The sequence below is a fragment of the Juglans microcarpa x Juglans regia genome, chromosome 3D (genome assembly GCF_004785595.1).
Source record: "Juglans microcarpa x Juglans regia isolate MS1-56 chromosome 3D, Jm3101_v1.0, whole genome shotgun sequence".
NCBI lineage: Eukaryota > Viridiplantae > Streptophyta > Magnoliopsida > Fagales > Juglandaceae > Juglans > Juglans microcarpa x Juglans regia.
In genome coordinates, this window is record NC_054598.1 from 24,671,190 (window position 1) to 24,693,520 (window position 22,331).

Below are 22,331 nucleotides of genomic sequence, written 5' to 3' on the forward strand. Positions count from 1 at the left end.
CCCCCAATGTATAAAAAAAAAAAAAAAAAAAATTCAAATGTAGCCTTAGTATTAAATACAAGTTAATTTGATCATCTTGCATTTTATTCACCGATAAAATGATAAGAATATCTCGTACTTTACATTAAACAGGTAGTATCTATTTCACTTTCAAATGAAAACGACCCTCAGCTACATTTTTAGGTTGTAGTTTGTCAATTAGCTAATACCATAGACACAACATGCATTCGGATTATACAAAGCATTTTTTTTTCTGTTCTAGTTGTATGACTAATTAACTCACTGAACAAGTAATTGTCTGTCAACTCATGCCTATGACTAAATGATGGTAACAAAAGTTGGTACAAGGCCGGGCATGACATGAAAATGAAGTTCCTTCCTACCCCTTTTTTATGGAGGTTGGTGGAGGTGGGGTAGGGCTTTGAAAGCAATATTATTCATTATATATATATATATATATATATAATTGACTCCTTGGCGCATAATATCTACATGGTTGCATTTTGGCCACTAGACAGCTATGATGGGGCTCTCTTCTGTTCGTCAATCGTCCACCTTTTTTTAATATTTTTATAATTTCTGCTATTTTATAAGCTAAACATCCCACTAGGAGAATGCATCGGGGTGTTTGTATATGAATGTTACAATGCTGCACTTATCACATCAATTACTAAATTAATTATTATAAATACAATCATTTTATTTAAAAATCTTTACAACATATATGATCCACGTGTTATAATTTAATTTAAAAAATAAATTTTAAAATTTAAATATTACAAATAAAAATATATCATATGAATAAAGTGTTGTGTAAAAGCATTGAAATAGCTATATGTCTAAAACTGTGCTCGTGGATCGATCATTCTCAAAAATTTGGAAGAAAATCGTTAACCTGAAAAGATTTATGCATTTAGCAATTTTCGGGCCGTCGTGGGTACTGAGCTTTTAATTTGAGAGCTTTTAATTTTAGAGCTTTCAATTCTTTCTGTTTACCTTCACAAACTATAATACAAAGTTTATTTTAGAAAAAAAAATTATTTAGGATTTTCTCCATAATTACCCAAAACTTGATAGAGACTAAGTCTAAAAAAATTCTTAAATATTGTCAAAATGGCACATAACTAAAAATATATAATCTCTCTAAACAAAGTATATTAAACATTTAGCTTGTTAAACTTATGTTATAATTTATAAAACGATTTATATAGGGTATGTAAGTTTTGCATACTACCTTAAAATTTATACAACTTAAATTGCATCTAGTATTATTCTATATTAATAAATATTAATTACCACCTTAACTACCACACTCTTCTATATCTCTTTTATGATTTATCACCCTCATCCAAATTGCTCTTTATCTTTTAAAAAATAGAAAGTTCTTGCTGCCACGTTTCATGAGTGCGCCATTACTAGGAAACCACTACCATTATAATTAATTTAATTAATAAGAAAATCATTATTATTAAAGTGTAAAATAATCATAATGTGTGTAAAAAAATAATAAATATATAAAAACCATGCTTATAATGCGAGGAGAGCTGTACGCACTTTCTGCTGCGCATGCACAGTATTTTTCAAATCCTTTCTTAATTCTATCTATAAGTGTATTAAAAAAAAAAAAAAAACCCCCAAAAGGCTAAAAGCCATTTTTTTAAGCATGTACTATATTGTGAAAATCAATCTATTAAAAGACTTAGGCTTCGTTTGGTAACTAAAATCATCTCAACTTATTATGACAATTTTTTTTAAATCTTAACATAAAATATAATAAACAATTCAATTTTTTCAAATTCTAAAATAATAATAATATTAAAAAATAATATTATAACAATATTTTATCATCTTAACTCAACTCAGTTCAACATCCAAACACAATCTTAATACTAAAATGAGAAGAAAGTATATTCCATTTCTTATTTATTAATGTTTTTACTCATAATATCTTGAATTTGACGTATACATATCAAAATCTATCATTTCGTCCACACTAAAAATTGACACAAATCTTTGTCACATTAGTTATGTTACATAAAAAAAACGTTACAAATGATTTTTTTTTTATATAAAAGCATATGCTCCATTTAATAACTATATATATATATATTTTATGAGTAATATTACATATTGTACTTCATTTCTATTTTTATTTAAAAAAGATTTTAAAAATTGATGAATAATATCAGCTCATCATGACGAGTTGCAAACGGGATTGGAGTGTAGTAAGCAAATGTTTTCTATTTTTATATATTGATATAATACAAGAAAAAAAAATAAAAATAAAAGAGTAGATATGCAATAAATGTTAGATAAATTTGGGTATGGGTCCCCAAATCCTAATCCTTTTGATCGCTTGTTTGACGTCTCTGATAAATACTTGCTCCGATCATATCATCCTCAAACTTTTGTCTGGCATTTGACATGAAAACCAGATTAAATAAAAAATAAAAATAAATAAATAAATTGTTTTTATTTTTTGTAATAAATAAAGTAATACAATTTTAGAGCTTCATTAATTCATGTATATCTATATCATCTACCAAAAAACCAAAAGTTGAAGTGAAAGTGTGAAACCCGCCCCTTCTTCTTCCATATAATTTCGTCTCTCACGCAGACCCCGTTTCGCCTTTTCTGTGTATAAATACAACCTCAACTGCAATCTGTGCATCTTCTCAGCAAACCCAGAAAAGCAGAGACACGTTCAGCATTTCGATTCCATTCTCGTTCGTTTTCTACTTTTTCTTGTGATATTTCCGAGAAAGTGAGAGACAGAGTGAGATAGTGAAGCGAGTGAACAACGTTGGGGTCTGTCTCTAGACATTGCTGTATGTCAGTAGAGTATTACAGTGACAATTACTACGGTGGATACGGTGAGCTCGCCAACCCTTTACAATGGCCACAACTCAGGAAAAAACGACGCCTTGTTGTGTTCACAACGATACCGCCAAGTCTTTACCACCTCAAGCTCCTCCTGCTCTGCTTCGAAAGCCCTCGGACGATTGGGCCGTCGCGGCGCCCGACCCATCAGTGGATCCGAGCCGCAAGAGGTCGGCCGTGGCAACCATGATCCATTCCTTTGAGACCGTCACTGACTCCCCCACGACAAACGCTGCTTCCACCAAAGGTTTAGACAAGAAAGAAAATATATATTCTTCTGTTTACTTTTGAATAAGGTTTTGAAGACCTTATAGCTTGATCTTAGTTTTGAACAGTGATTTTCTCTAAAATTTGTTTGGTTTCCTAGAAAATGGTGGAAAGAAGAAACATATGGACTCTTTAGAAAGAGGGGGGGGGGGGGGGGGGCGTGTTAACGTAGTTATTCTTCTTTTGGATTCCAGGATCAACTAAAGCAAGCGAAGTGGGGTCAAATGAGTGGACTTTTTGTCTTCTCGGGGACCATAATTTACACTTCTAACACTCACACTTTGTAATTTATTTTTATTGCCTTCATTTTCTAGGCAACCAAACACTAAAATAATAGGACCTGATCCCTGAGGAGTCAAATCTGATGCTTTTGAGGTCGTTCTGAATGTCGTTTTGATTTTTTTAAAATATTTTAGATTCCTGAGTTGTCAAACATTTTACGGATGCTTAATTATTCTGCTTTCAATTGTTGACTCAAGGAAAGTGGCATCTCAAAAAGTTCCAAACTTGATTGCCACCTACAAAAGGGCTTTTCTTCTTTGAGCAGTGCAAGATTGGAGAGTATTACTTTCACTCACGTTGCTTATGAATCTGATTTGTTTGCTTGCATAGGAATTCCAATCATGGTGAGGGCTCAAACCAGTCACCCTTTGGACCCTTTATCTACTGCCGAAATATCTGTGGCAGTGGCAACTGTTAGGGCAGCTGGAGAAACGCCTGAGGTAAATAGAATTTTTATTTTTGTTAATACTAATTATGCTTGTGATCATCAAATAACCATGGAGTTCATTTTTACAGGCTTTTCTAATAACTATTGATGTCTTTGTATTTGCTTGTAAGTGATTTTGCTACTTACTTTTAGGTTAGGGATGGCATGCGCTTTTTTGAAGTAGCTTTGGTGGAACCAGATAAAAATGTTGTTGCCTTGGCAGATGCATATTTCTTTCCTCCTTTCCAGCCATCATTACTTCCCAAAACAAAAGGTGGGCCTGTAATTCCTAGTAAGCTTCCCCCAAGGCGAGCCAGGCTAGTTGTGTATAACAAAAAGTCGAACGAGACAAGCATATGGATTGTTCAACTGTCTGAAGTCCATGCAGCAACTCGAGGTGGTCATCATAGGGGAAAAGTTATTTGGTCCAAAGTTGTTCCGGATGTTCAGCCTCCCATGGTATATATCATGTGCTACTGTATTTTTCACTTGAAGTTTCGCTGAGAATTTCTAGTTGGTTATTAAGATTTAGTATTTGTCTCAAATGCAAATTGAAAATAATATCAATTGCTATACATTTCTATGGTACATTAAATGGCTCCACTGGAATTTGAGTAGTAATTTTAAGTAAGATCGGTCATCTTTATTGGGTCACTAAGAAAATTTGGACCATCACCTTAATGTAAATTTCATTTGAGATTAATATTTTTCTTGAGTATGAGATTAATATTTTTGTTATCAAATACCATGTGCTGTAATATGCCATTGATTTGGTTGGATTATTAGCGGGTTTCTCATGTAAAACTACAAAGAAAATGTTCTATACTCCCATCTTGAAAAATGAATTATTATGTATTTGGACAGATCATGATTTCAAGAGAGGATTTGAAGTAGGTTAAAAAGTTCATGCCATTACATGTTATCCCTTCGGAGTTACTCGAACGCCTCATCTTCCTATCATAGATTTTGCTTGCTTATGATTTATCTTGTGTACAGATAATGTATGAAAAATGATCAGGTGTCTCTTTCATTGATTCTTAGATTTCATGCTTCAATTTTCTATACCCTCCCGCATTAAGCATCATCAATTATTCCATATTAATCAGTTCTTTATGTGCTCATCCAACATCGATGGTTCTTAGTTGATTCTAACATTACAGGATGCTGTTGAATATGCTGAATGTGAAGCTGTTGTGAAGGATTTTCCATTATTTAGGGAGGCGATGAAGAGAAGGGGTATTGAGGATATGGATCTTGTAATGGTTGATACATGGTCAGTTATCATGATTATGTTCTTTTACATGGATTTTATGTGGGAACATGTTTTAAATGCATGAATTTATGAACTATAAGTTTTTTGCACTCAATTTACTATTTGGTGTGCTAACTCTTTTTACAGGTGTGCTGGATATCACAGTGATGCTGATGCTCCTAGTCGCAGGCTTGCTAAACCGCTTATCTTCTGTAGAACTGAGAGTGACTGTCCCATGGAAAATGGTTATGCTCGGCCGGTTGAAGGAATCCATGTACTTGTTGATATGCAAAACATGGTGGTTATTGAGTTTGAAGACCGTAAACTTGTTCCCTTGCCACCTGCTGACCCATTGAGAAACTACACTCCTGGAGAAACACGAGGAGGTGTTGATCGGAGTGATGTTAAACCTTTACAAATCATTCAGCCTGAGGGTCCAAGTTTTCGTGTTAATGGGCACTTTGTTCAATGGCAGAAGGTGCTTGTTCACTGAATTACGTTCTTGATTAGCATAAGTTCAATACTTTGTATTGGTTTTCATTTTACTTATCTGGTTGGCAGTGGAATTTTCGTATTGGTTTCACTCCCAGGGAGGGTTTGGTAATTTACTCTGTTGCATATATTGATGGTAGTAGAGGTCGACGACCTGTGGCCCACAGGTTAAGTTTTGTTGAGATGGTGGTTCCTTATGGAGATCCGAATGAACCACATTACAGGAAGAATGCATTTGATGCTGGGGAAGATGGGCTTGGAAAAAATGCGCATTCACTTAAGAAGGTCAGGATAGTTTTCTTGTGCCTGCTTATTTTCTGCCCTTTCCTTTGCAGGGTTGTTTAGAACTTGCACTTTCATGTGGTTTAAAAGTGAATCTGTATGACATAATTTTAGCATTACAGGGTTGTGATTGTTTAGGGTATATCAAGTACTTTGATGCACACCTTACAAATTTCAATGGTGGTGTTGAAACAATTGAGAACTGTGTTTGCTTGCACGAAGAGGATCATGGGATTTTGTGGAAACATCAAGATTGGAGATCAGGTTTGGCTGAAGTTCGGCGGTCTAGAAGGCTGACTGTTTCTTTTATATGTACCGTGGCTAACTATGAGTATGGATTCTTCTGGCATTTTTATCAAGTAAGTTAGTCAACCCTCCCTAATCAAGTTGTGTATTAAATTTGATTGTGTTGCATTCATTGGCAGAATCACTATATTGTCATGTTAAAATACAGCTGTAACTCCTTTAAATTGTGACAAAATCTACTGAGGGCTGTATTGGGATTCAGTACCTTCACGGTGGCAGGCTGGCAGCATTTGGTTGTCCACCTTGTTCTTAATAAGTTGATATTGAGTTTGTTGCTAACAGTGTGCTGCCACCTTTTTTTTGGCCAGTCTTACGTTTTGATTGTGTTTTTTTGAAGCATGCAACTCATGATTAGTTCTGTCTGCATTTCTTTTGTTATAGGATGGAAAGATTGAAGCTGAGGTTAAACTCACAGGAGTTCTTAGCTTAGGAGCACTGCAACCAGGGGAAACTCGAAAATATGGTACCACTATTGCTCCTGGCTTATATGCTCCCGTCCATCAACACTTTTTTGTAGCTCGTATGGACATGGCAGTGGATTGCAAGCCTGGTGAAGGGTTTAATCAGGTAGGTTTATATATATGTTTGTTGTTTTATTCTGTTATACTTGATCATTTTTGTTATATAACGTGCAGTTTATAGCTAACCATCCTGTGATTATTTGTTGAACACTCATTGAGGTTTTGATTGTTCTCTGCATGTTACTAAAACATTTATGACTAGTTCCTTCCTAGGGCTGGTCATCTTGGGACTTGGGTGACATTTTGATGGATTCGTAACTGTGATGTGACATATTGATATATATCTTCTTAGTTGAACATTCATGATGAGGTCCTCTCCACTTGAGTAGTGTTTTGATGGATACTGTAGTCTTGAATCATTTGAGGTCCTGGGTTTTGTTTGTGATTCGTTTTTTTAATAATAATATTACGTAAAATTATCATTGTTGTTTCATATTGCTACCTAACCTAATATTGCTAGATTAGATTGCGTCCTCATTATGCAAGCATATGTTGAGTCATGTTGGATGCACAATAGATTGACTTAGGTTGCGTTTGGGTAGTGAGGTGATATCAAATATTCTATGAATAGTAGTGAAAAAGTAATGATAGAATATTGAATAGTAGTGAAAAGTAGGTAAAAAGTAATAATAAAATAATGATTACTCCACTACCCAAACTAGCCCTTAGGCTAGACTAGTAATTACAGAAAGCCTTATTGTGACTATGACTTTTAGGTTATCATGTAGATATGATCCATCACTTGGTAGTAACAATTTGTATTGGTGCCAATCTGCACTTAGGGTGTTAGTGTTCAACATGGGTTCCTATGACAAGGATATCAAATATCTAAGCTGGGGAAATTGTGGTATCTCAAATTATGTGTTGTGAGAGCATTGTGTGGGTGTGTAGTCCAACACCAAATGTGTGCCGGTTAGGTTGATTTGGGTTATATAAGTGATTATGGGGAGTTTAAATGTGATTAGTCCTTTTAGGGTATTGCACATATGTGGTAGTGCATTATGGGGTTGTGGCAGAACCTATCCTTAGCATTAGTGTTCTCTCAATGCTTTATGGTTCAATCTAGTCACTTGATGTGGTGACCCAAGGAAAGCCCAAGACCTATCTGGGCTATTCTCCAACCCCAAACGTTGGAACTGTTAAAAAGAACTTCTCCCTTCTGAACAATGCGACATTCCATTCACCACCCTCTCATACTAAATCTGGGACATTACAGTTAACATGGCTTGGAGAGCTTATCAAAAAGGGAAAAAAAAAATGGCTTGAAGTACAATGTATCCTAGTCTTGAGGTGACTTGATGTGTTTCAGAACCTTCAAAATCACATATGCCCCTTCTCAGAGTTGGGGAAGGGTATGGTGATGTTGTGTAAATTCAGCAGAATTGCTGTGGTCATGAGAGCTTAGCCTGCTTGTATCAGGGTTTTGGAGCTTTCAGTCTATTTAAATTTATCACTCTGGTAAATTCACAGATATACTGAAATAGCTTTGGATATGTTGCCAAAAGATGAAAGAAGTGAGGATTTTTCTTTTCGGTGATAAGGTCCTACATAACTATGTTTTGTTTGATCATCCCAAAATGCTCTATATGGGTGCTTTTATGTTATATCTATTTATCTATTTATTTATTTTTGTTGCTCTTATAAGGACTAATAATATGTTTGGTCATTTCAAAAATATAAATTCTATTTGTAAGCTGGTGTGTAAAGCTGTAAAGCACACCTTCCTTGCTGTTGACATGGCAAAATTTGATTTGCAAGAGAAATTTAAAATTCAAATTTCTTACAAATTAAATCCTGCCATGTCAATAGTGTAAAGAGCGTGTTCTCCATGCCGGCTTATAAGTAGAAGTACTCTTTCAAAAAATAATTTTCAGATTTGGCCCTATGATGATTAATAGTTTTGAATCTTTTTCTTTTAGGTTGTTGAGGTGAATGTTAAAATCCAAGAGCCAGGAAAAAATAACGTTCATAATAATGCGTTCTATGCTGAAGAAGAATTGCTGAGATCTGAACTACAAGCAATGCGAGATTGTAATACTTTATCTGCTCGCCACTGGATTGTAAGATTGCTTATCCTTGCTGAAATTTGTCTTGACTTGTCTGTAACCTCGCTGGTTTTGGATTTGCTTTGATAGTTCAAATGCAACTGATGTTATTTGTCAATATTGTTGTTTTTGATTGTCACTACTGTGAAATCTCGGTGTAGCCTGCATATAATCCTCAATCCTCTTTAGCTGTTGTAGAAATTAACAGTCACTGGGTGTTCCATTTTTTTTTTTTTTTTTTTATTGAAACCAAACTTCATTAACAGACATCAACCTTACAACTGTCTCTCAGTCCAAAGGACTTGAGAAATTACATCAGGGAAAGATCCCCACCACAAGCTAATGTCATTGACATTCCAAGCAAGTGTTGCAAGCCTATGCACAGCTTCATTACATGTTGAACTTCACATCCTTCCTACATGTTGAACTTCACAGCTGCTGAATCTTGCCATCAACTCCTTTGCATCCTTTATGACATTGCCTAGCATAGACATGGATGGCTCAGGCTGTTGCAGCTCCTTTACCATGATCAGAGAGTCACTTTCAATTATGAGGTTGTTGATTCCCAAGTGAACACTAAGCTGAAGGGCCAGGCCCCTGAGTATCGCCAGCATCTCAATTCTTGCTGCATCACTAACATTCTGCTCTCTCTTGCTAGTTGTCATAAGTACCTCACCCTTACAATCTCTAAGAATTACTCCAATACCTGCACTGTGATGTGTTGGTAACATGGCTCCATCAACATTTAATTTAAACACTCCTGGAGATGGATGTTCCCATCTGCAATAGTGTCTCACTGCTTTAAGGTTTCCCTTTGGATTCTTTAAACACCTTTTGCACTGCCAGAGCATGCCCAACAACTTGTTCAGGATGTAAGCACTTGTTCTTGAAAGTCATTATATTTCTTCTATACCAGCAGCTCCAAGATATCATAAAAAAAAGTTCAATATCATCCTTCCTCCCCATCCCATTTAGTTGGCCTGCAATATCACTGTAATTTCTGTAAGAATGGTCTGCTCTAGCAATAGGCAAGTGTTTATCCAGCACTCTTGTATAGTAGGGCAGTAGCAAAGTGCATGTGTCACATCCTCAATCTCAGAACCACAAAATTGGCACATCTCCTCATCCAAAACCTGCCTCTTTCTCAGATTATGTTTGGTAGACAAACTCTCTTTACAAGCTTTCCAAGCAAATATCTTGATCTTATAAGGGAGCTGCATAGACCATATACTTTTCCATAACTTCTGCAGGGACATAGTCTTTGAGCACTCACCTTCCATCCTAGTCTTCTTTGATGCTCTGAATAATTTATATGCACTCTTCGCACTAAAATGTCCATTATTTTCAGGGGCCCAAATTAACTTATCAACTGATGTACCAGGGCTGAGAATTCAGCACCTCATTAGTAGCATCTGTAGATAACACTGATCTCACCTTCTCCACATTCCTCCACTTGGTATGGTGATCAATTAGACTGTCCACAGTTGCATTATTGTCTCTAATTTCCTCTTCTTGCATGTTGTTGACTAGATTAACATAACTAGGAATCCAATGATCCCTCCATATATTAATGGACTTACCCTCACCTACCCTCCATCTACACCCCTGTGCTAGAAACTTTTTTACTTCCCATATTCCTTGTTTTTTTATAAGTGCTTCCCATATTCCTTTCCACACAAAAGAGGGATTATAGCCCAACTTGGCATCCAAGAACTGGACTCTTGGAAAGTTACTTAGCTTTAAAAACTTGGTGGAGCAAAGTAGAAGTTTCTTGCATGATCCTTGACCCCTGCTTAGCTAAGAGAGCATCATTGAAAGTTCTAAGATCCTTAAAACCCATTCTCCCAGCTGGTCTCACACATTTTGACCCAACTAATCCAATGAATTTTGTGTTCCTTTTTTTTTTTTTTTCCCTTGATCCCACCAAAATCTTGCCATCATTTTTTTAAGTTCATGACACAAGCTATCAGGGAGTTTGAAACAGCTCATAAAATAAGTAGGGATTGAGAGAGCTACAACCTTGATAAAAACCTCTTTTCCACCCAGGGATAACATCTTCTCCTTCCATCTTTGCAACTTCTTCCACACTCTATGCTTGATATCAGATAAGGCTTTATTCTTTGATCTACCAACCAAGGGAGGTAAGCCTAAATATTTCTCATATTGTAACAACTGTTGCACCCCCCAGAATGACATTACCTCCTCTTACTTTACTGCATCCACATTCCTGCTAAAACTATTGAAGTCTTCTCCCTATTAACTTTCTGCCCTTAAGCCTCTTCATATCTGTCCAGCAATTGTTGAATCCGAGTGTTTTCTTCAATAGTAGCCTTACAGAACAGAATACTATCATCAACAAGTAGATGTGAAATCTTAGGAGCTCCTTTGCATATTTGGATTGCAGATAATTGTCTTTCTCTTTCAGCTTGGTGAAGTAAAGTGATAAGACCTTCTTTGCACAATAGGAAAAGGTAAGGAGACAAGGGGTCCCCTTGTCTGATACCTCTTGAAGGTATGATAGGATTGTTAGGCTCACCATTTATCAATACTGAAAATGTAACAGACTTGATAAACATCATCATGAGTGCAATCCATTCAGCTTGAAATCCCATTTTGCCCATTAACTAGCCCCATTCAACACGATCATAAGCCTTGCTCATGTCCAACTTAATGAACATGTATCCATCCTTGCCTTTTCTCCTGTTCCTCAAGAAGTGAATTATTTCATATGCTACTAGTACGTTATCAACAATGAGGCGCCCTGATACAAAGGCACTTTGGGAGCTAGATATAATTTCATTAAGGACAAGCTGGAGCTTATTAGCTAACACCTTAGAAATCAGTTTATACATAAGTCTTAACATTACACAAGCTTATAGGCCTAAACTCAGTAATTTTCTCAGGCTTCCTTCTTTTTGGAATCAAAGTAATAAAAGTGTAGTTAAGAGTAGAGGGAAGGGTACCACTTTGCAATGCCTGAAGAATAGCATTAGTGAAAGCATCACCAACAATGTGCCAGTATTGTTGGAAAAAAATAGGCGCCATTCCATCAGGTCCTGGGGCCGTAGTAGGATGCATCTGGTCAAGTACAACTTTCACTTCTTTCTTGAACTCCTTCAACAACTCCTTGTTCATATCATCAGTGACTCTTTCAGACAAACCCTCTAGAAAATCCATGTTACTGGTTTGATTAGTAGCAACAAACAAAGACTGAAAGTAATTTAAAATCACTTGATCCCTTGCTTATTCAAACTGCCAAACTCCATCCTCATCCTTCAAGTATTTAATCCAATTTTTACTTCTCCTTTGGGAAGCTTTATGATGGAAAAATTTAGTATTACGTTCACCCTCTTTTAGCCAGAGTGCTTAAGACCTTTGTTTCCAATGGATTTCTTCCCTTTCTAACCAACATTGGAGATTATCACGAGCAGTCTAATGAGCCTCCCTTCTAGTACAAAGTGGATCACTAGTTTGAATCTGTTGAAGTTGATCTCGAGCTTGCTTTTTTTTTTTTGTGAACCCAACCAAATTTTTGTTTATTCCATGCTTCTAATCTCTGGCTATAGCTTGCAATTCTAGTAACAACATTGTCCATAGATAGTCCTTCATGCCCCCCCTGCCATGATCTAGCAATCACACCTTCACACTCTTCATCTTCCACCCACATAGCTTCAAATCTGAAAGATTTTTTCTTGCTTCTCAATATTTCATCTGTGTCAAACAGAATAATTGGTAGATGGTCAAAATGAGCAACAATTCCGTGTAAAACTCGAGCAGAAGGAAATGTATCACACCAACTCTCATTTGCCAAAAATCTGTCAAGCCTTTCGCTAATACTATTTTGCCTTCCCCTCCTGTTGCACCATGTGAACTTAGGGCCCTCATAGCCAAGGTCACTAAGAAGGTAGTCATCTAATAGCTTTCTGAATTCCCTCATTTGTCTCTCAGGCCTTACTCTTCCTCCTAGCTTCTTCTGTCTACACAGTATCTCATTAAAGTCTCCAAAAACCAACTATGCTTGATCCCTTTCTCCCTTAAGTGATCTGATAAGGTTCCAAGTTTCTCATCTTCTCTCAGTTTCAGGATTCCCATAAACACCAGTTAAATGACACTCCATGCCACTATCAGTTTACAAACCATAGCATCTATATGGTGTTTAGAGAAGCTTTTAATACTTATTTGAACTTCTTGCTTTCACAATAGAGCAAGACCACCACTTTTCCCTTCACTAGCCACTGCAAAACAACATTCAAGACCCACTTTAAATCTTTTGAATTTCATTTGCTTCGCAGATAATTTTGTTTCCTGAATAAACAACACTATGAGAACTTCCTTCCCGACTAAGTCACGAAGTACTCGAACTCCCCAAGGGTTCCCAAGCCCACGGGAGTTCCAACTTATGGTTTTCATGGCTCTTGCCAGGGTTGATCAACAACCTCCACCGTTTGTGATTGTAAATTTTTTGATTCCTTTAATTCAACCCTTTGTGTTTTCCTTCCTCTTTCTCCATCTGTTGGCTCAGAGCAATACAATTTTCTCTTCCCCTTCAAATTTTGCTGCACTGGAATCACAGCATTTGTGTTGTCCTCGTGGGCTTGATGAATTGGGCTAGTGGGCCTTCCTCAACGGCCCTCTCAGACCTCTCTGCATGTTCACCCTTAGAGTTTACGTTCATTTCCATTTTCTGCATGCACTCTTAACTGATCTTTCTTCAATATGTCAGCATGTAATGTATTTCCACCTTCCATACTCGTCGCATTTTCTTCAATCACCGTAATAATGTGGCTAGCATCATTCACGAGATTATTGGATCACCTGCTCTTTCGTCCCCTTTTCTGCTTGCTCAGTAGTCAACTTTCCATCCATAATATTCTCCCTAGAAATCAAGTCCTGGGAATCCTGCATAACATATTTACTCATTGAATCTTCCCTGACTCCTGCTGTGAATTCAGCAGTCCTCCAATCTGACTCCGGCAAGGAGTTCTGGCCAACATTACCCTTCTGCACCTTGTGTTCTCTTCCCTGCCCCATCACACCCCCTATATGTAACCATAGACCGAATGGTGGGTGATCATCCTGTTGTATGTCCTGCTGTGTGTGCTGCATGTTACATTCTTTGTGGTTATGGCCTAGCCTCCCACATGTATAGCAAAAGTTAGGCAAACGTTCGTACGCAAATCTAATCCAATAGGAACCAAACGTCCACAGATTGATCTTTATACCATGCATGTGAGGTTGAATTATATCCATCTTCACTATGATCCGCAGATATTCCCCCTGGCAACATCACCCTGTTCTACATCCACTTCCTCCACAGTTCCAATAACACTTCCACTCAATCTCCCCACCCGTTCATTCATGGCATGCAATGGCATATCTTATAGTCTTACCCAAAAGGAGGCTTCTACAATACGAATCTTTGTAACTTGTAACTCATCTTCCATTGATTTTAGCAATACAAGGTTCCTATCGAATGACCATAGCCCTTCTTTGATGACACGCTGTTTATCTCTGTAATCTTCTAATTCAACCAGCATTAATCTGGATCCCAACTACTTGAATGCGAGTTTTCTAACAGGTTTCCAAACTTTCTTCATCGTATTCTTGAAGGCTTCTCGTTTGTAATATTGATTAGTAAGAAGGGATACAATTAAACATTTCTCCCCACGTGCAATCGTAGGCTCAATGATGGTTGAATCCACCAGCAGTTTCCCTTTTTCCTTCTCAGATAAGGACATGTTTTTGTATAAAGTTTCCAATTCGTTAGCCATTGGCACCAAGAAAAAGCAAGGCATGTACTAGCACAGGAGGGGGCCTCTACAGTGAGAGGACAAAGTAACTCTTCTCGTTTTCGTGTGATACAGTGGGTGGGGTGTTCCAATTTCTCGATGTTCAATGTTATGTTGTTTCCATGATTTCATGCACATATCTTGCAATTGCTTTGATAATTTGTAAACATGTCAGTAAATCCCTAACTGGAATGCAATCATGTGTGAGTAAAATGTAACTGTTGAAGGGGTAGATTTGATAATTTGTTTGGTATTTTGTTTTTCAATTCTTTTTCTCTAGCAGGGAGTTCTTACGTTGGAGGACATGCCAATGTAACAGTTATCCAGTAGATTAATTGCTTTAATGATGCATTGGAGTTTTTAATGTAGGTCAGGAACACAAGAAATGTTAACCGGACTGGACAGCTGACAGGGTACAAACTTGTACCTGGTTCGAACTGTTTACCATTAGCTGGCTCTGAGGCAAAATTTCTTAGGAGAGCCGCATTCCTGAAGCATAATCTTTGGGTGACTCCTTATGCACGTGAGGAAATGTATCCTGGAGGAGAGTTTCCCAATCAAAATCCACGTGTTGGGGAAGGACTGGCTACTTGGGTTAAGCAAAATCGATCACTGGAAGAAGCTGATATAGTTCTTTGGTTAGTTTTTTTCTTTTTGCTTTACTAGTGAGATATTACGGTAAACTCGGGATTGTGTGCATGTTTATTTTCAGAATTGTGCTCTATATGCTATGTATATGTAATCCACATCCATATATTGCGTCTGATGTAAATTCTATTTTGATTTTTAATGTGATTATATTAAATTTAACATGTAGTCTTGGACGTGGTTCAAGCCCAAACTTAAGCTCACAGTGAAATAAAGGTTTTTGTTTGTTTGAACCAAAAATCTAGTGAAGGGATCTAGACTTTCCTGGGAAAATGATCTATCTTGTTTGTATGCATGTAATTTTCACTTGCTGAATTTGGTTGTGTATTGTCAAATCATTGCAGGTATGTATTTGGAATCACACACATTCCTCGGTTGGAAGACTGGCCTGTTATGCCAGTGGAACGCATTGGTTTTATGCTTATGGTATTACTCGTCTCATATCCACATCTCTCTAACTCATGCCTATTTTGCTTCCAACATTTATCACTATTACTCGGAAACAGGCCCTATGTGAGAATGCATACTTTGTTAGCACTTATTATCAGGATGGATTGTCTAAATCCATTTCTTGCATGTCGTTTGTAATGCAGCCGCATGGGTTCTTTAACTGCTCGCCAGCAGTGGATGTCCCTCCGAGTGCTGGTGATGTGGAAGTCAAGGACAATGGGATAGCAGTAAAGCCTATCCAGAATGGACTGATAGCTAAGCTTTGAAAGGAATGTTCAAGCAGGATTTTGGTGCTGTTATCTATTAAAAATAAGGTTAATTTGCTTTCTAATAATGTGTATTTGGACCCTGTTTTTCAAATAATATAGGTCACATGGAGGCATGTCTGGCCTTTGTTATGGATGGTATCCATAGTGATGACATTTTTAAGGGACGTGTTGTATTTTACTCACTCAAAAACAAGGGGCAATACTTCGAAATAATCTGATCTCTAGGTGTTTGTGTGTAGAGAGTTGGTAATTATTGGTGTTAGTGGGCGTGGCCAATTGTTTGAAGGTGATATTTGACGAGGAAATGACTTGAAAAAGTTGTTTCACTTTCACGTGCATGCTAGTCAACAGGTGAGGTTGGGACATGTCATGAATATTTCTCATGCATCCCCTGTGGGTGATGCAATCGTCGCCCTCGTGATTGCAGTCCAAACTAGGGTGTACAGGAATCGTTGGAACCGGCCGTGAACTGATCAGACCGATTGTTGGAGCATGGAACCGGCCGGAACTGGCAAAGAACCGGTCGATAGTCGAGAGGAATTGAGAGAAAATCGATATCGGCGGTTCGGTGCCGGTTTGAACTGCTGAGAAACTGCTGAACCGGTCGATCCGGTCTATTTATATATATTTTTTTGAATATATGTATATAAAACGGTGTTGTTTCACTTAAATGAGTGAAACAAAGATGTTTTAGAGGCTGGAAGTAAAAAAATATATATAACAGAACGGCGCCGTTTCAAAATGACTTAATAATCCCCCCCTCCCAACCCCTCTTCTTCTTCCTTGCGTCGTATTCTTCTTCTCTGCATCTCTCTTCTTCTTCCATGGCAGCGATGGCGTGAAGCTTTTTCCTCGTAACCTCAGTTACTCCCTCCTTCATAGAAGACGTCGACGGTGGATTGAAGATCGCACCGACACACGTCGAGATCGATATGATCGATTTTCTCTCTCCAAACCCAATGATTCAACTGATTCCATAGACCCATGGCAGACATAGGTGATGTATCGGTTTGCACTGAAACCGACGCGAAACCCATCGGTGTACAACCCTAGTCCAAACTGTGGAATTCCAACTTTCTACATACGGTAATTTGGGGTTTAAGAAAAAATTGGTTGAATTGGACCGGACTGAATTAGTGGGCTCAGTCCGGTTTGTAATCGATCCAGTGCGTACCGATTCAAACAAGTCCTAAATCGGTATTGTACCGATTTTTATATTTTGAAAACCAATTTAAATTGAACCGGACTGATACATATATATTTTTAATTTTTTATATTATATATATATTCTATGCTACATTTCTAATTAATATAACATGAAAATCTAATCTTATTATTCAAGTCTATTAATTTTTTAACATAAGATTAATATAGTAGTATAATTAGACACTAATTATATTATTTTAATCTTGTTATTCAAGTTTATTACTCTCACTAATAAGTTAGACACTACTTATATTATACTATTATAATTGAACATTAAAGAATTAGTAATTGTTAATACTAAATGCTAAATTCTCGCAATTAAGTTTGGTATTAAAAAAATTATAATATTAAATATATATAGTGTCATACATGTAAATAGTAAACCAGAAAATCAGACTAGACCAGACCGAAATTGGAAAAACTGGAAGTTTTGATTTTGGTGATGAATTGGTCCGTATTAGTTCTTAAATTCTTAAAATTGGTATATATCGGTTCGATTTCAAAATCTCTCCAAAACTGAACCAAACTGGTTCCGTTACACCCCTAATGGTAACAGTTGTACTTTCTACTTACGGTAAGGGACGGAAGAAAAAACATAAGAGAGAGAAGAGTACCGTAGACTATTAATTTTAGAAAAATGTTCAATTCTCTAAAAATATTTTATAATATTAAATTTATAAATTAATATGATTTGTTAAAATATATTAAATTATAAAAAAGATTTTAAAATAAAATAAATATGATACATCGCAATCAACTACGTATTTATTTTTAGGAGATTGCTTTGTTGGATGAAAGCATTTTTCCTAGAACACATCTTCCTAAGTGCACCATTATATGCACGCTTCAAACGTCCAGCTGTGACATTTAGGTTACGTTTGGATGTTAAATTGAGTTAAGTTGAGATGATAACATATTGTTAGAATATTATTTATTATTATTATTATTATTATTTTTTTGAGATTTGAAAAAGTTGAATTGCTTATTATATTTTATGTTGAAATTTAAAAAAATTATAATGATAAGCTGAGATGAGTTGAAATGAGTTTGGATCCTACAAGGATTAGTCGCAGAGCTTTGTTTAGTTTATTGAGTAATGCTATACACCACACTCTTATTCTATTTTGATCTTACTAAGTAATATGTAACACATTCATCATCATTAAATGATAAAAAAATATGAAATAAATAATCATTTAATAGTGATAAATGTGCTACATCTTATTTAATGAGATAAAAGTGAGATGATAGTATGTTGTACAGAATTTTCCTTAGTACATAGATAAGATAAAAGTTATATAATTTTTTAATATAAATTTATTTTAAAATTTAAAAAAGTTAAATTATTTTTATATTTTATTTAGGAGTTTGAAAATTTTTGAATGATTAGAAGAGATGAGAAAACAAACTTAGCCCAGATGTTCCATCCCTTGAGTCTACGCTACTGGAAATGTGAGACAACATGAATTCTATGCCCCACTGCCAAGAAACGAGGACGAAAAAGAGAATGAAAAACTGGAGACAATATAGCAAGTAATTTTCTCTCATTCGAGTCATGTACAATAATATACACGATTACAGTCGGCTCTGAACTTTGAAATTGAGAGAGAAAAACACATTTGAGGAAATCATTTCTTGCCCTGCTGAATCTCCATAATCATCATATCCTGATCATAGGTGAAAAAAACCAGATGGTGAATTGCCAAGTTCAGTAGTATGTGGGACATTAACAGCCCCGCAAATGAAGTAGTTCAATTTTACTTGTAGATGAGCTGACCTTTAGGGCGATTCACTGGTCGTTAGTACAATTTTGTTTACTGCAAACAACTACTAATTACTATCAACAGTTCCTCTGATACATCAGATTACCATCTAAAACAATCTCATGCACCTGCCAACCATGTTTAGAAGATAGAACGGGTAACATGTCCCTCAATGATGCTACTGAGAACTCAAACAAGACAATTGGTTAGTTTCTCACTCTCCTGATTTAGCAATCTCAAACTGTGAAATTCCAAATACAAGGCAACCATCTCATCTCATATAATCTCATATAATCATTATAATTTTTCCAAACTTCTACACAAAATATAATAAACAATTCAACTTTTTCAAATCTCAAAATAACAATTATATTAAAAAATTATATTATAATAATATTTTATTCAATTTTTAACAAAACATCTCATGTCATCTGAACTGTGTAACCAAACGAGGCCTAAATGCTCAATTAGAATAGTACTTTCACAGTTTCACTATGAAAAACAAACAGCAGGAAAGGATACCCGAGATGAGAGAAATAATGGATGTATGTTCTTAACGCGTACCCTGAACAACTACCATCTCTCAAAAAACAAAGAAGAGGACCACAGAAAAATGTTCCCTAATGGAAAGGATCAGAGAATGTAGAACTATGCAAACCATTTCAGATACAGCTTTACTGCTCAGCGAGATGAAGGCAAAGCACACCAATTGTCAGCAAGAAACATGACTCGATCGCGTGAATTTGCTGACAGTTGTTGGAGAATTACGTTCTTGACAGAAGCTGCCGCTCTTTCACCGGCACGGGTGGCAAGTTCCAGGTACACTACAGCTTTCATCATCTCCCCTTCCTGCCCAATTGTTACCATCAGAACCTCCAAGACGTTGAACAAATTATTCCATTAATACAAATTTTCCATTTGTTTGATAAACAAGAAAAATAAAACCCCTGCAATAGCAAAGGCCATTTTGGAAAAATTGGAGCATCATCACACCGTAAGTCATTAAAGGTCATTCATCACAATGAGAGTCACAAAAAGGAGGCAAATTGCCGTCTTTCGTAATTATTACCAGAGAAATTGAGAAGACAGTGAATGTGAAGAATCACATCCTGTAGGATTAATTTGTTATTTTTAATAGGTAGCTCTTTAAAATTGTTTGCATTAGACTCTCCTAATATTAACCTGGGGGAAGTCTCTGTTTCAGAATGCAAGCATGAATACCAGCGGATGACATGAAAGTTGATGTTGTAGATTCTACATCTAAGGTTTGGGCCTGTTTACATTAGATTCTCCCAATCTTGCACATAGAACTGGTAAATGTTCTAAGAATTAGACTCGCCTGGAAAAGAGGCAATGTAGAAATAAATGCAAGGATGGCGGGTGTGTTGAGCCAAGTTTAGAACTTGTGAATTGTACAACCAAGCTTCATGCTTAAACATATTATGGTCTCCCAATTTTGTCCATTCTGCTCTCTTCTATATTCGACCTTTCATTGTGATAACATTGATGTGAGAAACCTTTTTTTTATATATAAGTAATTCTATATGAGAAACTTAGTAGTAAAGATATGTTGCATACAGAAAAGAGAGCCAGTCCGTGCTCCAATTGAGCCTTAGTGTGACCGCGATCAGCTGCCCGCTTCATCCATTTCCTCGCATGTCGATGACTGTGCACTAAGCCTTCCCCGTATGAGTAGCACAGCGAGACGTTGTACATGGCACGCTTGTACCCACTTTCGGCGGCTTTTAGATACCATCTAGCCTGTTCCAAGATTAAAGAAATAATAATAATCAGAATTAAACTCTTGCATTTGCAGCACCAACGAAGGAACAGAAAGTGTACCACTATAAGCAAACAATCACATTTCGTATTAGTAAACACGGAGAGCTACACCAATTTCACAAGCAAAATGAGAGTTCGTTACAAATGATGAACAATATAAGCAAGGGAAAGAATTGCATACGGCCTCTTGTATATTGGGATCCGTCCCACGACCCTGATGCAGACAAAGCGCAAATTGGTACTGAGCACGGGTATGGCCAGCGAGGGAAGCTTTATATAGCCATTTAAGAGCTTCCTTAGTATTTGGAGATTCCGCTACATACGTGATAATTTCCGTAAGCAGGAGATTGTAAAAAGACGATGGATAATGTATTAAATTATCAACGTCAGAGATCCAGAAACTCCCAAATAATAATGGTTATTGATTATTACAAATACCTTGCAGATAAGAAATAGCCAAATTGCACTGTCCAGCTGGGTCGCCAAGAGCCGCCGCTTTGTGGTACAAAGCTAGGGCCTTGTCCTTTTTGCCCAGTTCCCAGTAGATTAAACCGGCGTCGACCATAGCCAAAGTAGAGCCACGAGCCGCGCCTTTGAGGAAGGAGTCGAGAGCCTTGTGCAGATTTAGGCGAACCCCACCACGGCCGTGCTTGAACCGCTTCCCCCAGCGGAAGAACAGCATCGCCTCCCTCAGAGGCCGGAGAGCCTCGCACCACGACTTGCACACCAGCGACGCCGATCGCAGGTTTTGGAGGCTGAACGAACCTGCGATCTTCGCTACGACGTCGTACGGTAGGGTAGAGAAATCGTGCACCTGCTCCGACGGTCTGGAGCAGAACGGAATCTGCCGGCTCGAAGATGGAATTGATATGTTTCTGTTCTTTGAACCGTTGATTTTCGATAACGGAATGGATGAGAAGCGAGAGCCGTCGGATCGACCCGGCCAAGTTGGCTGCAGCTTCATTTTTCGTTCTCCAGCAGCGGCGACGTACGAGGATGTCTGCGAAACGCCGAAATGTGGCTTTGACACTGGAGAGAGTACATCGGTTGGATATTCTGGCGCTCCCGCAATCTCAGCCATTGATTTTTAGTGGACTGCTCAGATTCACCACTTCAGCAAGTCGCTTCAAAACTTCAAGAGACGATGTCGTTTCCTACCTTTCTTTAAAATCAAATTAAGGCTCATTTGAATATTAAAACACTCTCTATCTATTTCATCTCATTATTACAATTTTAAATCTTCATAAAAAAATATAATAAATAATTTAACTTTTTTAAAATCTTAAAATAATAATAATATTAAAAAATAATATTTTATTTAACTCATCTAAAATTATCTAATCTTATTTCATTTCATTATTAAACGAGTTTTAAAATAAACAAACAAACAAGATATTCGCGATGGTTTTGTAAAATTAAATTTATTTTTAATTTAAAACAAACAAACATGAGATTGTCATGATTGCATTGATTGATGTAAATAAATTGTTAGATAATTATCGACAAAAAGGCCTCTCAAAATTGCTTTTGATTTTCAAAAGAAGTTTTTGAGATGAAGAATGGGTGTGTTTTGCTCCTCCAATTGGTGAAAAAGTAATTAATTTTAGAAACAAAGTTAAAACCATTCTACATTAATAATCAAAAGAAAAAGTGGCTTTTGTGAGGTGGAG

General features: G+C 36.7%; 2 protein-coding genes across 3 annotated transcripts; one reads left to right on the top strand and one right to left on the bottom strand.

Moving 5' to 3' along the window:
- The first annotated feature begins 2,549 nt into the window (after positions 1 to 2,549).
- Positions 2,550 to 16,148, top strand: LOC121256424 (copper methylamine oxidase-like). 2 transcript variants are annotated; one of them, XM_041157218.1, is made up of 12 exons: positions 2,550 to 3,127; positions 3,760 to 3,869; positions 4,010 to 4,315; positions 5,017 to 5,129; positions 5,256 to 5,586; positions 5,670 to 5,885; positions 6,005 to 6,241; positions 6,570 to 6,755; positions 8,629 to 8,769; positions 14,913 to 15,181; positions 15,536 to 15,617; positions 15,785 to 16,148. In XM_041157218.1, exons 1-12 carry the CDS (start codon positions 2,896 to 2,898, stop codon positions 15,905 to 15,907), a joined length of 2,346 nt encoding a protein of 781 aa, XP_041013152.1. In that variant the 5' UTR covers positions 2,550 to 2,895; the 3' UTR covers positions 15,908 to 16,148. The 2 variants fall into 2 exon arrangements, with proteins under 2 accessions (XP_041013152.1, XP_041013153.1); XM_041157219.1 differs by lacking the exon at positions 2,550 to 3,127 and adding an exon at positions 3,406 to 3,522.
- A 3,412-nt stretch (positions 16,149 to 19,560) lies between these two features.
- On the bottom strand, positions 19,561 to 21,625 carry LOC121256425 (F-box protein At1g70590). The gene is made up of 4 exons (XM_041157220.1): positions 21,100 to 21,625; positions 20,843 to 20,976; positions 20,458 to 20,640; positions 19,561 to 19,728 (listed from the first exon to the last, which is right to left on the bottom strand). The coding sequence occupies exons 1-4, from the start codon at positions 21,623 to 21,625 to the stop codon at positions 19,561 to 19,563; spliced, it is 1,011 nt and encodes a 336-aa protein (XP_041013154.1).
- Positions 21,626 to 22,331: the final 706 nt, after the last annotated feature.